The sequence below is a fragment of the Anopheles aquasalis genome, chromosome 3 (genome assembly GCF_943734665.1).
Source record: "Anopheles aquasalis chromosome 3, idAnoAquaMG_Q_19, whole genome shotgun sequence".
NCBI classification, from domain to species: domain Eukaryota; kingdom Metazoa; phylum Arthropoda; class Insecta; order Diptera; family Culicidae; genus Anopheles; species Anopheles aquasalis.
In genome coordinates, this window is record NC_064878.1 from 55,819,115 (window position 1) to 55,835,679 (window position 16,565).

A 16,565-nucleotide genomic window follows, 5' to 3' on the forward strand; every position below is an offset into this window, starting at 1 on the left:
AGAATAACAAGCATCAATCGGGTATCGTAGCATCAGAGTTAAATTGGGAACGTCTTTACTAGGTCACTTAAAGACAATGCTACCTCCTAAGGCCATCATTATAGTTTGTAATGGTTATAATAGGTGGCAATGAACTCTTATGTATGTTTGTCTCGTGTTCTCCAGTTTACTTTTTTATTAATTTCTTCCACGAGTGCGATGGCTCCAACTCCAACAGGCCAAGTGATTACCCTGCGACCTACAAATGAACAAGAAGACCCTATTTCAATTCATCATTACGTACGCTACCGATAAGCTTCTGAATAAAGGTTGTACTTCGTGTAATAAAAAATAAGCTAGCACGGTTACAGATTGCAGAAATCTAATCCCTATCCTGCCATATCGTCTAGTGACCATCCGAAAGCGCCAGGTGTGGGGGGTTTATTGTTTCTTATCGCGTAATTAAAATCGATTCGAGATAAGCTGGCAGTAGGATAAAGATTTATGGTAGCCGGGCAGAAAATAGACATAAATGTCTTGCGTGAACAACATGCTCACCACCTATGAATGCCAAGAATGGATTAACCTTACCTTTCAATGTAGTTACTTAAAGATAAATTGTTTATTCATTAAAGCATTTTAGATATTCTGGTTTACGCTGAAAAATATTTTGAAACTTTCCCAGCTCCGTCAGGCCCTAGCAAGTGGTTTCTTCAACGGCATGAATCCACTGTGCGCCTGGCAAGCGCACCCAGCTCTATTGCTTGTTCTATTGTCGACACGTGCACAATTACTCTCAAGTAATTGATGAAATGATCGAAAATTCGTTGCTAATCTCATGCGCCTGTTCCCAGCGACCGGATCATGGTAGCAATCCGTCCAACGCCTGGATGGGTCTTGATGTAGAAATCAATTATTCATTAATTGAAAACCGTTCCACCTGACGGACCGGTCCGTTTACAGAATGCCCTCTAATAAACCTCATTAGTAAAAGGCTTTGTAGTTGTCCATCGCCGGCTGCCGGACGCATTGGTACCAATTATGAGATGTTTTATGTTGTCCCATCCTTCATCATTCCATCCACCGGCTTGGGCTTCGGTACGCATACCATGCAGTTGATGCTTCTAGCGGAGCACACAGACCGTTTGCCATGCGTTTGCTGGTGCCAATGGTTCGGTTTTCGGATTTATGAGATGCATATAAATCGTTAATTGCGCGTCCAGTCTATCAGAATTGGTCGTGTAGGCTGCCATCATCGCTGTCATGGTTGCTGGAGTGTCCTTGTACTATAACTTTTGCCCGGAAATCAATCACACTATCGATTGCATATTGTTCCGCTGGCGCTTCGCTGTTTCGCTGGCATTTGTGCTCATACTACGGGCTGCTTGGAAATTGGAATTAGTTGAGCTCTAGGAATAAGAGATGGTACATCGTTGCACCGTGCTGATGACATTTGACTCGTCGCGAGTCGCTCTCCCTTGTAATAATAGATTGTAGGTAAACGGTGCCACTGTGTGAGTGGGTTAATACGACTCCATCTTGTCTAGCCTTGCAAACTATGACATTCAGTATGTGTCCTTTATGATACAGTCTTCCTGGAACGAGGATATTAAATGGATAATTGTAAAATACGGGATATCCTCGATTGCAGCCGCCGAATGAACCCGCACAGTGGGATGTAAATCATAGCACGTCTCACAACAAACTCGCCGATTGTTAACAAACCGGTAATGCGAGGTTTGCATCCTCAATATTGCGACTCATGAGCCCACTCTCTTGCACTTGTCATAAAACCATCCGACAAGATGGAACTAAGTGGCCAGCTTCGTATGAATTCTGAATCCTAATCCTCCTCTTCCTCTACTTTGCTTCGAGCAAGATAATAAAATACCAGTCCGTAGTCAAAATGCGGTCGAATGTGTGCATCGCGTAACCGCTTACAAGGCTAAGCAAGGAAAAAAGGATTCTCTTGGCCGATAAGAAAGCAAAATGCAAGCTAAAGCTATTTTCGATTTTTCTCCTATTTTACCATCCAATCCGTTGCTAATCCTCCGTTATGAGCATGGGCTCCAGTGTGTGGGCTAGAGGGGCTCTAGATATGTTGGTATGCTGCTGGTATGCGGGGACAATATGGAAAGTTTTCAAAACATCGCTCCGGATTACAAGGAATCTTATCTTTGTTCAAACTATGCTGAAACACGCCAAAAAGCTCCTCTAAAAGGGTAGCTTTTGAGTTTCGCACTGCTCTTCAACTCGTCAATTACACAGCATATGTTTACTGACATGCAATCTGTGGATGCACACGGGATTGGGAATCGAATAACGCGCAGCAGCCCTAAAGCTTCATGTTTTACACAAAGCGGACACAAAGTTGTAAGTTAGCAACTCTCGATTATGGTTTCAAAACCCATTAAGGGCCAACTCGCTGTCCACGAGCCATAGCGTGAAGCCACCTTTGCGACCTTCACAGCCAGACATAGCGGAACAAAATGCTGGCAAGTAGACAAGCGAAGCGACCATCCACGAGATGGTCGATGATTGCTGGCGACAATCAAATTGTGGTAGTTCAGGTTTACGCTCCTTTGTTGGCTCGCTAACTAGCCACATCAACCGAGGGAGCATATTTTGGTGCTGCCAACCCAAGAAAGGTCGCCAGGAAGCACTCTCACTAAGGACGACGTGCGATGGATGCAACTCCAAAAGCATCGTCGCACAAAGGACGACGATAAACATCGGAGATAAGCGGAACGAGGACGTCTGGCTAGCTACTCCAGACGGACTCGGAATCGGAAGGACTCTCTGTGCTCGGTGCATCCCGATGGACCTGACCTAGCTTGACGAATCAAAGGTGTTGGTGAGCGTTGGATTTGCGTTGCTCTTTGTTTTGACTGACCTGCCACTACCCTTCACTTCGTCGACGCATTTCGTATCTTTTCCGATCGCCGAGCACCGCAGTCGTCCTCGGGACAGGACGAAAGGACGAATCGAATGCGTCTTTGTGTGTTTAACCGTTAGCCAGTCACGTTCATTCAGCTTACCGGATCGGTGGGAAGGGGGTGTCAGGGGTGAGCTGCATGATGCTCAATGGACGAAACGTGAAATGCAAGGAAAGCATAGAAAGTCCTCTCACCGATGCACACCCACACCACCACCACCACCACCAGCCGGTGTTGTGACTCTTCCGGTATTGTTTGCTTTCGTATCCGATGTCATTCCGATGGCGTTGACTGACGGTTCTATATTTCCTCGGAACACGCAGACCACTGCATTCGGCACTGTAGCTAGATGGCTGCTGGCCGGTATCGAACGAGTGACCAAAAATGTTTGCATTCCCAGTTTGTCTCTGCTTTTATCCAGTGGCTGTAACATTGGGCAAGGGTAGTAAGTCAAAAGCGAACGAGCAACGACGCTGACGTACTGTCACTGCAGGAAATCAAACGATGACACAATTTTCCAACATCGCGCCTTGAGGAAAGGCAAACTGGAATGTAATCTTCTGCGAAATTGCACTAACGTGTTGGTAAGTAAATTAGGTTTCATACCCGGCTACAGTTTCTTCGGTTTCGATTGGCGCTCCTCGATCGTTAGAGAAGGCAGCTGGGACAGAGACTGTACGATGAGTTATATGATTGAATTGGATGAGAAATCCGATTAAGTGGGAGTTAATCTTTTGCGGAGTATTAGATTTGATGACTTTACCTTCTAGTTCTGGTTGAAAGTATATTCTGTTCCTGTGCTGGTTCTGTATTCATTTGAGCGAAACCATTGAGATTTTGTTCTACTCCGGCCGCGTAACTATTGCTTTCCATTAAACTAATCTGCAAAGAGTGAGACATTCTTATTTCTACGTGGTTGGATCAAATGTAATCGCCACTTTTCGTCCTACTGTAACAAAAATTAAAAGAGATCGTTCTCGATTTGTTTTGTTGTTGAGTTGGTTTGTCAAGAGTGTAAGTAACGAGTCGAGGAGATTGACTGTTCAGTTCGAGGAAGAGACACTGTCGCGAGCCAAACTGTTTGCATGGCTTGTAAAAATCGTGGCGGGACGTAATCGTGTTGAAAATGAGGGCCATAACTGTATACTTTACATCAGGCTAAGAGCACACCACATTAGCTGCTTTAGACGGCTTATTGAAAATGATCGAAAATAATAGAAAATGAGAAAATTGAAATAGAAAATGAGTACGATATTTTGGATTAGTCAAAAGATTCGGTTCAAACTCATGTGCGCAATTGGCTGCAAACACGATCTACGTCTTTCCACGTGAATGGAATGAAAAAGCTGCCTCTCCGTTGAGAAAAAAAAATATATATCAGAATCAGGAAAATATGTCGAAAAACAAAAAATCCCTCTTTGCATTTAAACTTAAAAGAAATTTACAAAAAATCCAGTTTGTATTTGATTGACCCACGTAGTAACTGGAAGCCCATAAAAAGTTATAGTTTGGTTTTGGACCGGAATTGAAGCTTCCCTTGACTATCTCCTACATGCCTAGTCATTAGCCCGCGACCTACAATTGAACAGCTAGAAGAAGAAGAAGCAGCCCCTATTCCAAGAAATTGTTACATGCGCTACTGATAAGCTTCCGGATAAAGGTTGTCCACCGTGAATGAACAAGCTAGTCCAGATTCAGATTCCAAGAATCAGATCGCTAACCTGCTCTGCGTTAACAAAATATGCCCTAGCGACCATCCAAACACGACTCAGTATGCTGGCGTTTTATTGTTTCTTATCGCGTAATTAAAATCGATCCAAGATAACCTAGCCGTAGGATTGAGATTTCTGGCAGTATAAATACGCCCCACTGGGCAGCGAATGGACATCAAAACTTCCACCATCGGTCATTGGTCAGCTGTGCCTGCCAACAGTCTCCAAAATGGTTCGCTTTGTGCTTGGTAAGTGGTCTGCTTGGTGCTAGGGTTACGGCTAGTACCACGACGTTTCTGCTCACATTCTGTGGTTTTCGCAGCTGCCATCTCGCTGGTCGGTCTGATTGGATCGATCGAGTCGATCGACTACTGTACGGCTAACTTTTGTGCGGTTGGAGTGCCGAACGTTGGCTGCAATCCTCCTGCTCTGAGCGGTGGTCCAAACTGCTTCGGAAGATCCCCAGCGGTGGTACCGATCACTGCTAGCCTTCAGTCGCTCATCCTCGATCTCCACAACACTCGCCGCTCTCAGATCGCCAATGGTGGTCTCAGTCCGTTCTGGCCTGCTCGTCGTATGGCTACGCTGCAGTGGGATGCCGAACTCGCCTCTCAGGCTGGCCATAATGCGCGCTCCTGCAACTTTGCCCATGATAGCTGCCGTAACACTGAAGCCTTCCGGTGGGCTGGTCAGAATCTGGCACTCATGCAGTACTCCGGACCGGCGAGAACGGTTGAGAGCATTATCGATGGGTTCGTCGCCAGCTGGTGGAACGAGTATCGCGACACCTCGACCGCTCATATTGACAGCTACCCAAGCAATCATCAGGGGTAAGTATCTTATCTGATCAACGACGCTACTGACCATCGAAGCTAATTTAATGCGATTGCTTTCGTTCTGTCTTATGCTCCACTAGCCCTGCCATTGGACACTTTACGCAGATGGCGAGTGATCGCGCGTGGAAGATCGGTTGTGCAATGCAGAACTGGATTCAGGATGGATTCTGGAACACCTACTATCTGGTGTGTAACTACTCCTTCACCAACATTATCAATCAGCCGGTCTACGTGGTCGGAACTACTGGCTCAGGCTGTACGACTGGCATGAATCCGTTCTACTCGGGCCTGTGCTCGGTCAACGAAGTTGTCCCAAATGTCCCATAAACCTTGACAGCGTTCTTATCAAACAACTAAAGTTGTTGGTGCAATAAACAACATCAACATTTTCTTCACACACCTAAGAATAGCGAATCTTCGGTTATATTACCTCGATACAACACTGTGTTCTGGAAAGGAGCTGTAAGGAGCAAGCAAGAACGGTTTTCCGTGTCCTGAAACGAAATAATTTTTTTTTTAAGAAGGACCCCGTGCTTCCGGATGCATGAACTGGTGCGTCGACTGGTGGCGTAATGACGACAAATGGTAACGAGTATGATTACTGGTCATAAAAAAAAACCTGATCTGATATCTTATCTGATAATAATTGGTTCAGCTGCTCCGTCGTCTTCCGATAACATAACCTAGTCATAAGCGATTATCATAACCATTGTAACATAACCAAACACACACTGAACAAATTTTCGGGCTAAACGCTCGCTTATGTTATCTTACAACGATACAACATTGTGGTAGAGAGAGAGATAGAGAGAGAGAGAGAGAAAGAGAGAGAGAAAGAGAGAGAGCGAGAGAAGCTACAGCAATCACCTCCGCACTGCAAGAGCAATTTTGCTGCCAGTTTGCAACAATCGTTTGCCAAAAAACACGCCAATCCAAAACCGCTGATCGTGGGTGACCTTCAGCTCCGTTTTCCTTCGCGTTTCTTTGTTGTTTTGTTTATAATTATTTCCAGTACCACCCAGAGTGAGAGTGGCCAGCGTCTGCTCCCTCGTAGGTGTTTATTGTATTTGGGCCCGTTGATTAAAGCCGTATGCACGCGAATCATAAAGCTACAAACGAACAGAAACAGAACCGCGGAAGTCGCGAGGTGCACTGCGGCCAAAACCCGACAAACCTCGCTCGCTCTTCCTCTCTTCTCTCGCTTTGTCACTGACACTCGTCGCCGCTGCTGCACTGCTGGCTTAGTAAGGATACGCATTCATGCTGCTTCGCGTCCTCGTACACAAAACTCGCAACGATTCATCACGACCGGAACGAACGCATTCATCCTTCGCATCGCATAGTGAGCTGATTCACTCACTACTGGCGACCGAACGGTATCATCATAGCACGCTGGTTGACGATGGCGCTGGTGGTGGCTTGAAACGGAACACCACACCGCACCCTCTACCCTGGTGTAGTACTGTGGAAAATCCATTACCGAACTTTTCCTTTTACCACCTTCATCCCCTCCCAGACTACTCCCACTCGGTCTACTTTCCCGGTCGTCCACCAAAAGTTGACGCTTCCGCTGATAAACAAAAACTCGTGCCGGCCGCTGTGCCGAGGTAATTGTCGTCGGTGTTCGGTTCGGTTGCATGACGCGCTCGGTCGTCTTTGTTATATGTTTGTGTGGCCGGTGAGTGTTCGGGTTTGCGTGGCCCCCCTGAGCCACAACAAACCGCATGCCGGTGTTCGAGCACGACCGGCATCCACCGGCGAGTTCGCCATCGTTTACCGGTGGCCAACAGAAGCAGTCGACTGGTGACGGTGTACTGTGACGGTCCAACGGTCCGGGTCCGGGTCCGTGTTCCGGTTGTTCGCGCATTCCTGAATCGCGCAAGGATCGCGCTTCGCGAGTGTGAGTGACACACAACACAAGAAACCGCCCAACCACCACCAAAACCAAAGGTGATCCTTTCGAAAGAAACGGGTTTGGGTCGTCGGTTGGAATGAGTTTTGTTTGAAAGTTAATTACGTTCCAGAGTGCGTGACAGTTCGCGGAGAGGGGGTTAGTGGTGGTCGGAAATGAAAAACGATCTCCGTTTCGACCGGACACTCGCGCTGGTGTTGTCGCTTGTTTTTGATGTCGGCCACCAGTTGGGTGGGTGCAAATTGAAAAACAAAGCACAAGAAAGAAAACTCTACTCCCCCTTCCAAACCATTAATCGAGGAAACGGTGGATCGCGCGAGGGTGCGAGCCGTGTCGTGGAGAAAAATAAATAAGTTTCGCGAAGGAAAACATAAACCATCCGGCCACATCCACATTACGCCGCGTGTGTGTCACTCGAACCGCGACCGCGACGAAGCGAAGGGAATAATTTCGTCGCGAAACCGTCGTGTGTTTGAAGACGGCGTCGGCGGCGGCGGCCGCGGCGAGGTGAGTCCGAGATAGCGGACAGAAAACCGTGGCCTTTGCACTAGATAATTTCCTTCCAACTCGAACTGGTGGTGCCCTCGCTCCATTGGGGGACAAACAGAAACCAGGTACCGTTTCCTAGTGGAGGTGAAGTGATGAAGGGGATTGAGGCGTGAAGCAAAATTAAAAATAAACAACAACGCCAGAGAACGTACGGGTAAGGTAAAAGGGAGCCGGACTGAATAAGTGTGAGTCGTCGAGGGAAACGAAATTCGGACACGCCACCACCGCTCGGTGGCAACGTCCGGTAATTGATCTTTCCGCACCGGCTGGCTGGCAAACGGAAGCCGGTTCTTCCCGGGGAACGGAGAGAAGAGAAGGAACTGCTCGCTCGCTTCGCTTGTGTCCTCGATTGAGACGGAAGCGAACGGCAACATCATTGTCACTCGCACCAGAGCGCATCGTTGGTCCTGGTGCTGGTGCTGCTGGTCGATGTCTACAAACGGATTTATTGTTGTTTGATGTTTGTGGGTGTTGAGTAAACGAAAGGTATTGCATACTCGGTGGAGAGGTGCAGAGAGAAGAAGGTGAGTACAAAAACTCCAGCTCGTGTGCATGAGTATATGTGTCTGTGAATGTCTGAGTGTAATGAAGAGTGATTATTGTTTGCACGCTGCGCTCGAGAAAACGCGAGAAAAAACGCAAAAAAGAAGTGAAAGATCATGCGCCTCCATCGGGGACTGGGCGCCTCCATCGGTGTTCACGTGTTCCTTTTAGTTTGCTACGAAGAGATAGAAAAAACGTTGCTCTCTTCTTCTCCTTCCTCTTTATCGTCTTTTTCTTTTCTTCTGCTTCTTCTTCTCGCTAGTTTGTCCGAGAAAAAAAAACTTTCTGACGCCATTTATGACTTGTTTTGCTGGTTTCTGGTCGGTCGTGTCGGCTGCCGGTCGTGCGGCTTGTGCGTCTCTTTCGTTCATTGGCCAAATGGCACGCAAAATGGTTCCCCCGGGGGTCACAATGATCGCCTGCCGCCCTGATATTGATTAACCAACGGCAGTGAATGACGTGCTCCGAGGAACATTGATGCTGGTTCCGGACCCCTGGTACCCTGGTGCTGTGTCGTCAGGCAGACCGGTTGCTGGGCTACTACGCTTAAAGCATACCAGCAGCACCAGTAGTGGCTACTTGGATGATGTTTGTTCATGCGGGTTTTCGCCGCAGAGTCAAACGATACCGACCCGAAGGAAAGACAAGTCAGAACGATATGCATATTCGCACTGAAAGGAACCGTCTGGTCACGGGATTGTCTGCTATTTTGTCTCAGACTCAGCACACCCTTTTGATCCCTTTGAATCGTATAACCGTGCGCCCGGTGGCAGGTAATCAGTTATTGATAAGGATTTCTTTCCTCCCTCGAAGTTTTTTTTTTTTTTGATGCGAAGTCTGAAGACGATGTCCCGGTGTCCTTCACGCATTGTCACAAGCTCCCTGTGTGATTTTCTTTCTGATTGAAATGGCAAATTCGTGCACAAAATCCATCCTGGTGGATGTCCCTGGAGTCTGTGGGAGGCGAACGTTGATTGCTTAGACCAGAAGCGGCGTCAATTCGTAACTTCATTACAGCCCACACGCTCGCCACCAGCCGGTAACGTTGCAGGTTGCTCATTCCGGTGGGAAATGCAATTATAAAGTTCCCATGAACCTCTGATACAAGGCACACACCAACGCAACTGCTCGCACACAGGAATTCCCATACGAGTGCGATCTCTCAATCAATTCAAAGCAGCGCGTGCCAACGCGCTACGGGGATACGATGTAACGAGGGTACAAAAATCCATTCCAAAGGAACGTGTGCACGACACAATTGAACTCGAAACCATTGGCCACCCAACACCACAACCGCTGGACCACCAACCAGCTGGTGGTTCAATTGAATTACGCACCACAATTGGAACGGTACGGAAATCGAGCTACATGTCCGCTAATGCCAATGCCAATTGTTCCGAGTATTTCCATCATCTATCGAGGAGGCTGCAATAGAAAGACTGGCTCAGAGGTTGCAGTGAGGAGCGGCACCTGAAGGGTGCTTATTAGAAGCACGATTCGATTATGTTGCGATGATTATGCGCTGCAAACCGAGCACGATTGATCCTGAACCGAGCACGATTGGAAAAAGTGAAAGCGCATGCGAAGCCTGATGTATTTTCAATCCATTGTATTCTCCGAACCAGAGTGCGTAGGTACACACAGGCGCGCCTTAGAGCGAAAACGATGGTGGCACGTGTGCCGGGTCTGTTGGCTTAGCATAAAACCGGCAAATGACTGATTGCGAAGCAGATAGAAGCAAGGCAGGAAAGGCATGTAAAAAAAGGCTAGTTAAGGAGAGTTGGAAGGATGCAAAAAAGAGCAAGAGAGCGTGGTCTCTGTCGTGATCTTTTGTTGGCCCCCTCACACCCCGGAGGTTGATGCTGACAACCTGAGCTCAACCCAACATAGTAAAAAAAAAAAATGGCAGAACTCTCCGGGAATGCGGTTTGGGTTTTGGGCCCGTTGCTGGTGCGTATTTGCACATTCCGGGCACACCACGGTCGTGCCGGGAGGTAGAAAAGGTGGCCACGATCCCTCTGGTATGCTACCAGGACATGCACGTGGAACGCGGGTCGATACGATGCTCCCGCGTAATCATCATCATGAAGAGCACTCGAAAAATGTTAGAAATTTTAATTGGTACGGCACGGAGATGGGACGCACCAGACGCACGACCGCGTTGGTCACCGGAGTGGACGAAAAGGTCTGTTTAACCCACTGCTGCTGCCGCGGTCAAAGACAAGCCGGCGACAGTTTTCTTTTCCATCAGCCAAACCCATTTTGTCTTTTCGTGCGAGCCACCAACAGACTCCACAAGACTCTGAAGTCGGCTCGGCAGCGGGGGGTGGTTTAGGGGTTGTAAGCAACACGTTTTCATCCCTCGCTCACACTCTTCGAGACTACCCCAGGCCCAGTGGCAACAGTGGAGGACAGAAATATTAAAACATTTTTGCCATTCTCCTAAGCCTCTCCGTAGCAGCAGCAGCATCGGTGTACCTGTTGCCATTTCCACAGGAGTCTCACGGGGGTTTTCTATGGCCAGGCTGCTCCCGGGGCACGCAGTTGTGTTGACCGAGATTTATTTATTTGGTCGCAAAGTGGCGCAGACCGAGGCGAAGCAGATTGATTCAATCGATCGCACGGCTGATGGCATAGGCCTCCGGGGTGGACACGGTGGAACGAGGCTACGCACGTGTGGTGAATGGATGATGCTTTCGGAACCACTTTTTACCGGAAGCAGACCGGATGCGTGGGCTAGAACGTGACGAACCCATCATCATCATCATCAACATTCGGCTTGAGGCAACTCAATTGAGTTTGACGCCAAGACACCGGGGATTGGCCTGCTGGCAATGATTTTTGGGTAACTTACGAACCAGGGCCAACCCATTAACCTCCCCTCGCCCGGTTTGGCGTCAGCCGTATGTTCGCTGACGGCATCTTGAAAAGGCATCCGTTCTGAATCCAATCCCGCGTCGGATTTTGATTTGATCATAATTCTGGGCAAGGCTGGCTGTTGCCACTGTAAAAGCATAAATGCAACACTCGTAAACCCGGGGTCAGCAATGCGGAAATTACGGCGCGTTTGATGTTGATGATGGTGACTGGAGCGGAGTGGCGGTGACGACGAGCTTGTCAACAACAACGTTGCTCCTTGCGATGGATCCTTGGTGGTCTTGAGGACACGAATGCTGCTGCCGCTTCCAGCCAGCCAGCCAGCCAGCCAGCTCGCTCGCTAGCCAGTCCAACCGAGACCGAGAGTCACGGTAATGAGCGGAAAATAATTTATTCAGATACTATTTATGCTTCTCGGGCGATGAAGGCGATGGTGATGCCCCAGCAACTGGTGGACCACTAGCATCAATAGAACTGGTCTCATTTGGTTGGAGACTCAAAACCAAAGCGAACTGGGTCTATCTAAATGTTCCGAGGGCTCCTCCTTTGCTGGACTTGCACCGTACTGTAAATCGTAAAGCAAATTGTATCGTTTATGCTGATTTGTAGAGGAAGCTTCAGGAGAAAGAGGATATAAACCGCCACCGAGATCTGGTGGCTGTTCTCATTTATTACAGCCGCAACAGGGGGCGAGATTGATGAGTAGGGCCGTGCCGGCAACATGTTGTGATGAGCATGTGCCAGAGAGATACAGTAAACATTAAACATGCATCCGTGCGCTCGGTACACAATCGCTCGCATCCCGATTGCTGTTGCTTAATACAATCTCTACCAGAGTGATCCTTCAGCATGAGAGATGCTGCAAAGTTTTTCATTAGTCATGGGAGACGCTTTCTTCCGGGAATTACAAAATTTAATCGATTGCGAGCATTTTGCGATGAAACAGGTGCATTATGGAGTTCTCGGTACAAGCTGGTATTTTTGTACGCTATCTGCCGCGGTAGGATACTGAGATTTTGGTCGCATACCAGCATCATCCAATCGAGTAGCGCGTTATCGATCGCTTTATCTATCAATCTCGCTTAAGTTTAGCGCGTTATCGATCGCAAGAAGAGATAATTAGGAGGAGCAGCATCCGACAGCGGAAGGAGCATATTCTAATCCGACATTTTGATAGCATCCCGAACAGTACAACAGCGATGGAATGCAGCGTTACCGCTAGCTAGTAGGATTCGATCGAACTTCGAATAGGATAGTCGGAGACCGTGTCCGAAGTTTCCGGATTGACTCAAATTGATTGCTTGCTGTCAAGTTACAGCAAATTCCACTGATAGTTTCGGCCACTACACTGACAGTTACTGACATATCGAAGTAATGATATTTGTGGGCGAATTTGATACATCCATGCTGCCATGCCGGAAGCATTTGCTCTTCATTTGTTAAATGTTTCTCCGACATTTCATCCTTCCTCTACGTGATATTTCGAATCACCTTGACAAGTTAATTCAAAGTAGCACAAACAAGCTGTGTTTGCACATCATCATCAGCGCATCCCACGACTGACATTTACTCGGCCCCAAGCGGGCAACAACATAAACGGAGAGTAACGTGAATTCGAGGGGCACAAAATATTCATTCGGATTTTGTTTTCCGTCCAGTGAAGCAAAAAAAAAAAAATCAACAATTTTAGCTCGTATTTTGAGGGAAACACAGTCATGGTATTAACTCCATTAAAGCGTGTCTGCAAAAATGCACTGTTTGCGGTGTCCATCGGCCATCGGAGATACAATAAGCGATGTTCTTTTGTTAGATGATGAGTTTTTTCCAGGTACTCGTACGATTTTTCAAACGGCCTGCATCATTATCAGCCTTACTTCGAATTATTCTACACGTGTATTATGATATTAAATTGAATTTATGATTAACTATTTTGTTCTAACAAACTGCTAAACTATGCATCATGTACAACAGTTATTCGAAATCGAAAAGGTTTCATTCCCGGTACCTATTTGAGCTTTAACAGCAATTGCTAGCATTCCGTGTTTGGAATTTTGAGTTAAACTACGATACTTGCCCGGCATCACGGCAACTGGCAACCGAAACTAGCCGTTCAACCCAATCCTCGGAAAAATGGAAAATATTGGAAAACTTTGCGTCGCACATTGTTCGTCGAATCTGTTTGCACAATAGCAAAACGGGATTCGGATTAACTGCCCTGTGCTGGAATAGTTTAAAAGGTTACGTACAGTTAGGATCGAAAATCATCATCCAGAGCATGCGACCCATGAGAACCGGCGTCGCTTTAATTTAAAAAAAATGGTAACATTCTCCGGCAAACTGATTAGAGAGTGGCATGGGTACTAAGAATTGGAAAACATTCTATCTTTCGAATTCGCCTCAAGTGCACTCCCCTTTGGGCCGATTGCAAACAAATGACAGTCGTGCGGAGCACAATCGTAATCGATACTGGCTGCTGCATTGTTTCATTAAGCGTTAAGCGTGATGTAGCATAATAGCGTAAGGACCGCGACATCCATTATCTACTTTGTGTCCGAAATGTCAGTGGCATAGCATAGATCTGCAATGTCTGCTGCCGCTGTCGTAGACAGCTGCCTTCGTTGACCTTCGTTCACTCCTGGCTGGTTGCTGGCAGTGGCACAATAGAATTTGAAACAATCGCCAGACAAGTGAGGGTGCATCTGTTGGTGGGCGTTCATTGTTAGTCTCCCGGTGGCGCTGTTTTCACGATGCCTGACATTTGCTTTCCTTTAATGTCAGACGATTCTCGTGATTGCCCATAATCCAGAGGCCAACGCAAACACAGCCTGCCAGACACAGTCTCCCGTCGATCTATTTCTATTTTTTAACGACTCATTCGCTAGAAAACGGAACGCGAATTTCCATCGTTCACCAGCATCCGTGTTTGCGAAGGAAGCGAACGAGAGTACGCAATCGCTCCACGAATTCCGGTGATTGCATTAATGATGAAACACGCACGATCGCGCTCTCAACGCTCTCGTCGCCTTCTCGTATTGCCCGCATATTAGCCTCTTCAGCCAGCGCCTTCTTTTACACGCTTACTCGACCCACACGCTGCCATGCCGATGCCAGCAAGGAATTCGATCGCTCGACGTCAGCATTCCGACGCTTAATTGCACATTTCTCTGGCAAAACGAATCGGTTGGCACAAACCGCCACCGGCAGACACCGCAGCCCATAACCGATAGCACAACAACCCGTGCGAATCCACCCGGGAAACGGTCACTGGGTTGGTGTACTGGCACCGGGGATGAATTTAAACCTGCCTGCCATTCTCCGGACATTCTTCGTACTCTCGTCTGCACCGGCTCCGGGTCGTTGAAGAAAAGTAAGGTCTGATTTTCAGCACCTTGTGCGAGCAAAGCGTCTTCGGGGCTGCAATCAGAGCCGAAGTTACGGAATGCGAGTCACTGAGACGCATTACGATTGGTGACAGTCACAGTGTGGTTTCCCGTGGATGCAGACAGGTGGGAAGGTATTTTCTGATTACACCACGGTGAGGATCTAATTGTTGGTTTAGCATACAATCAAGCATCTCCGGGTGTGGCTTTGTGGAACGAAGTGTAGTGAGTATCATGGATTGTTAAACTTTCATCTTAAAACCAGGCAACAGCAATGCGAGCGTGTGAGTGGAGTGCTCAAGGGTGGAATTGAAACCTGTTGCACACCGATTAACGGCAAGCGAGCACAGTACAGCCTGTTCGCCCTGCGTCGCATGTTATCGCATCAGCATCTTTCGGTCTTCAAAACTAAGCCAGATAAGCTCAGCACTCGGTTCCGGGAAGTGGCACTCCACTGGATCCCGCTGTTAAATACGATGGTGATAATCCTGTTCTGTTGCTCTTCCGTTCCCGGAAGCTATTCTTAGACGCTGTTCTTTTAAGAATGCCAGAGCGACGACTTTGAGGAATGTCACGCATCACTCAAGTCCAGAGACCCGTATGATGGTCGAAAGCGTGGAAAATGGAAAAATGACAAACCAAAAACGCTTAACGGAATGATGGGGGAAAGTTATTTGTAATTGCAACTCCATCCACTCGCTGCAACACTCATACGGTAGCCATATTCAATTGGTTTATACAATTTCACAGAGCTCCATGGAATCCACGGTCTATTCATGTGCCGCACGCTGGAAAAGCGCAAACAAACAAACAAGCAAACAAACACCTCACACTGGAGCAACTATCCGCATCGGCATCCTTGCCTGCGTCACGCGTTGCATGGAGCGGCATCGGATTTGTGTAAACAAGCGCCACGTCGTTACGTACGGTAGCGTAGGTGGAATGCAGCTGGCAAGTCGGTGTCGCGCTTTAAAAACTACTCCCATGCACCGCTCATCAGCATCGCATCGCACCGTGGTGCTAATGAGGAAGCACGCGCGAACCACAGAGCGTTTGCGATCGCGATTGCGATGTTTATTTGTGCGCCACTAGCGTGTTGCTTGGCTTGGAGTTGGTTTAGCGCTTCGGTGAATCGGCGGTCTGGCTGCTGGATGAACGCAAAAGGACACTTACTGGGCGCCAAGCCGTATAATTAATGTTATTGGTGCACAAACGCCTGCCTGTAGTCCTCTCGGGGGCGAGGAGCATACGTGTGGGCACTTTAAAGCTGATATAAGAGGAAACATCGAGATTCTGCTCGATCTGCACACATACACGTGGTCGTGGTGCTGTTGCCATGTAGCTCCGGTTCGCGTTCTCCCAGATTCATTCCTGTGGGCAGGATATGGGGGTTTTGCTGCACCGGCGAACCGGCGTACTAGCTGGCAGCGATGGGTTTTTCCGGTGCACACCACAGCCACAAAACTGAGATTTTCCACGCTACGTTCCGGGAAAAATGATTTTATACCCTTCTTCCGCTTGCACCTCTCTCTCCTCTTTCCGTCTTGTGTTCCGCTGCAACCGCTGAGCGCTGCAACGCTGCAACAACCATCACGAGCAGCGGTTGTGTGCGTTTGTGGTTTCGTTTCCTGAATTTGGCGAAAAACCATCCCCGCAAGCATCGTGCAAAAACCCCGGAAATTCAATTCGCAGAAGAATCCCGTGCCCCAAACGGCGGCTCCTGCTTTCTGCACCCTTCTGCTCCGATTCCGGTCCCTTTTTGGGATGAAAATGAAAGATAAATAAAACATATTCACTGGGCGACTTCTTCACGAAGTGAGCGAGTTGGAATCTGGAGGGTT

General features: G+C 48.0%; 2 protein-coding genes across 2 annotated transcripts in view; both read left to right on the forward strand.

Moving 5' to 3' along the window:
• Positions 1–4,821: 4,821 nt before the first annotated feature.
• On the forward strand, positions 4,822–5,790 carry LOC126575644 (antigen 5 like allergen Cul n 1-like). The gene is made up of 3 exons (XM_050236447.1): positions 4,822–4,875; positions 4,950–5,457; positions 5,544–5,790. Exons 1-3 carry the CDS (start codon positions 4,857–4,859, stop codon positions 5,788–5,790), a joined length of 774 nt encoding a protein of 257 aa, XP_050092404.1. The 5' UTR covers positions 4,822–4,856.
• A 1,487-nt stretch (positions 5,791–7,277) lies between these two features.
• LOC126577937 (uncharacterized) overlaps positions 7,278–16,565 on the forward strand; it is a 32,949-nt gene continuing 23,661 nt past the window's right edge. Inside the window, exon 1 of the mRNA XM_050240018.1 lies at positions 7,278–8,448. The gene's annotated coding sequence lies outside the window, so the exon portion shown is untranslated. The remainder of the gene's footprint in view (positions 8,449–16,565) is intronic.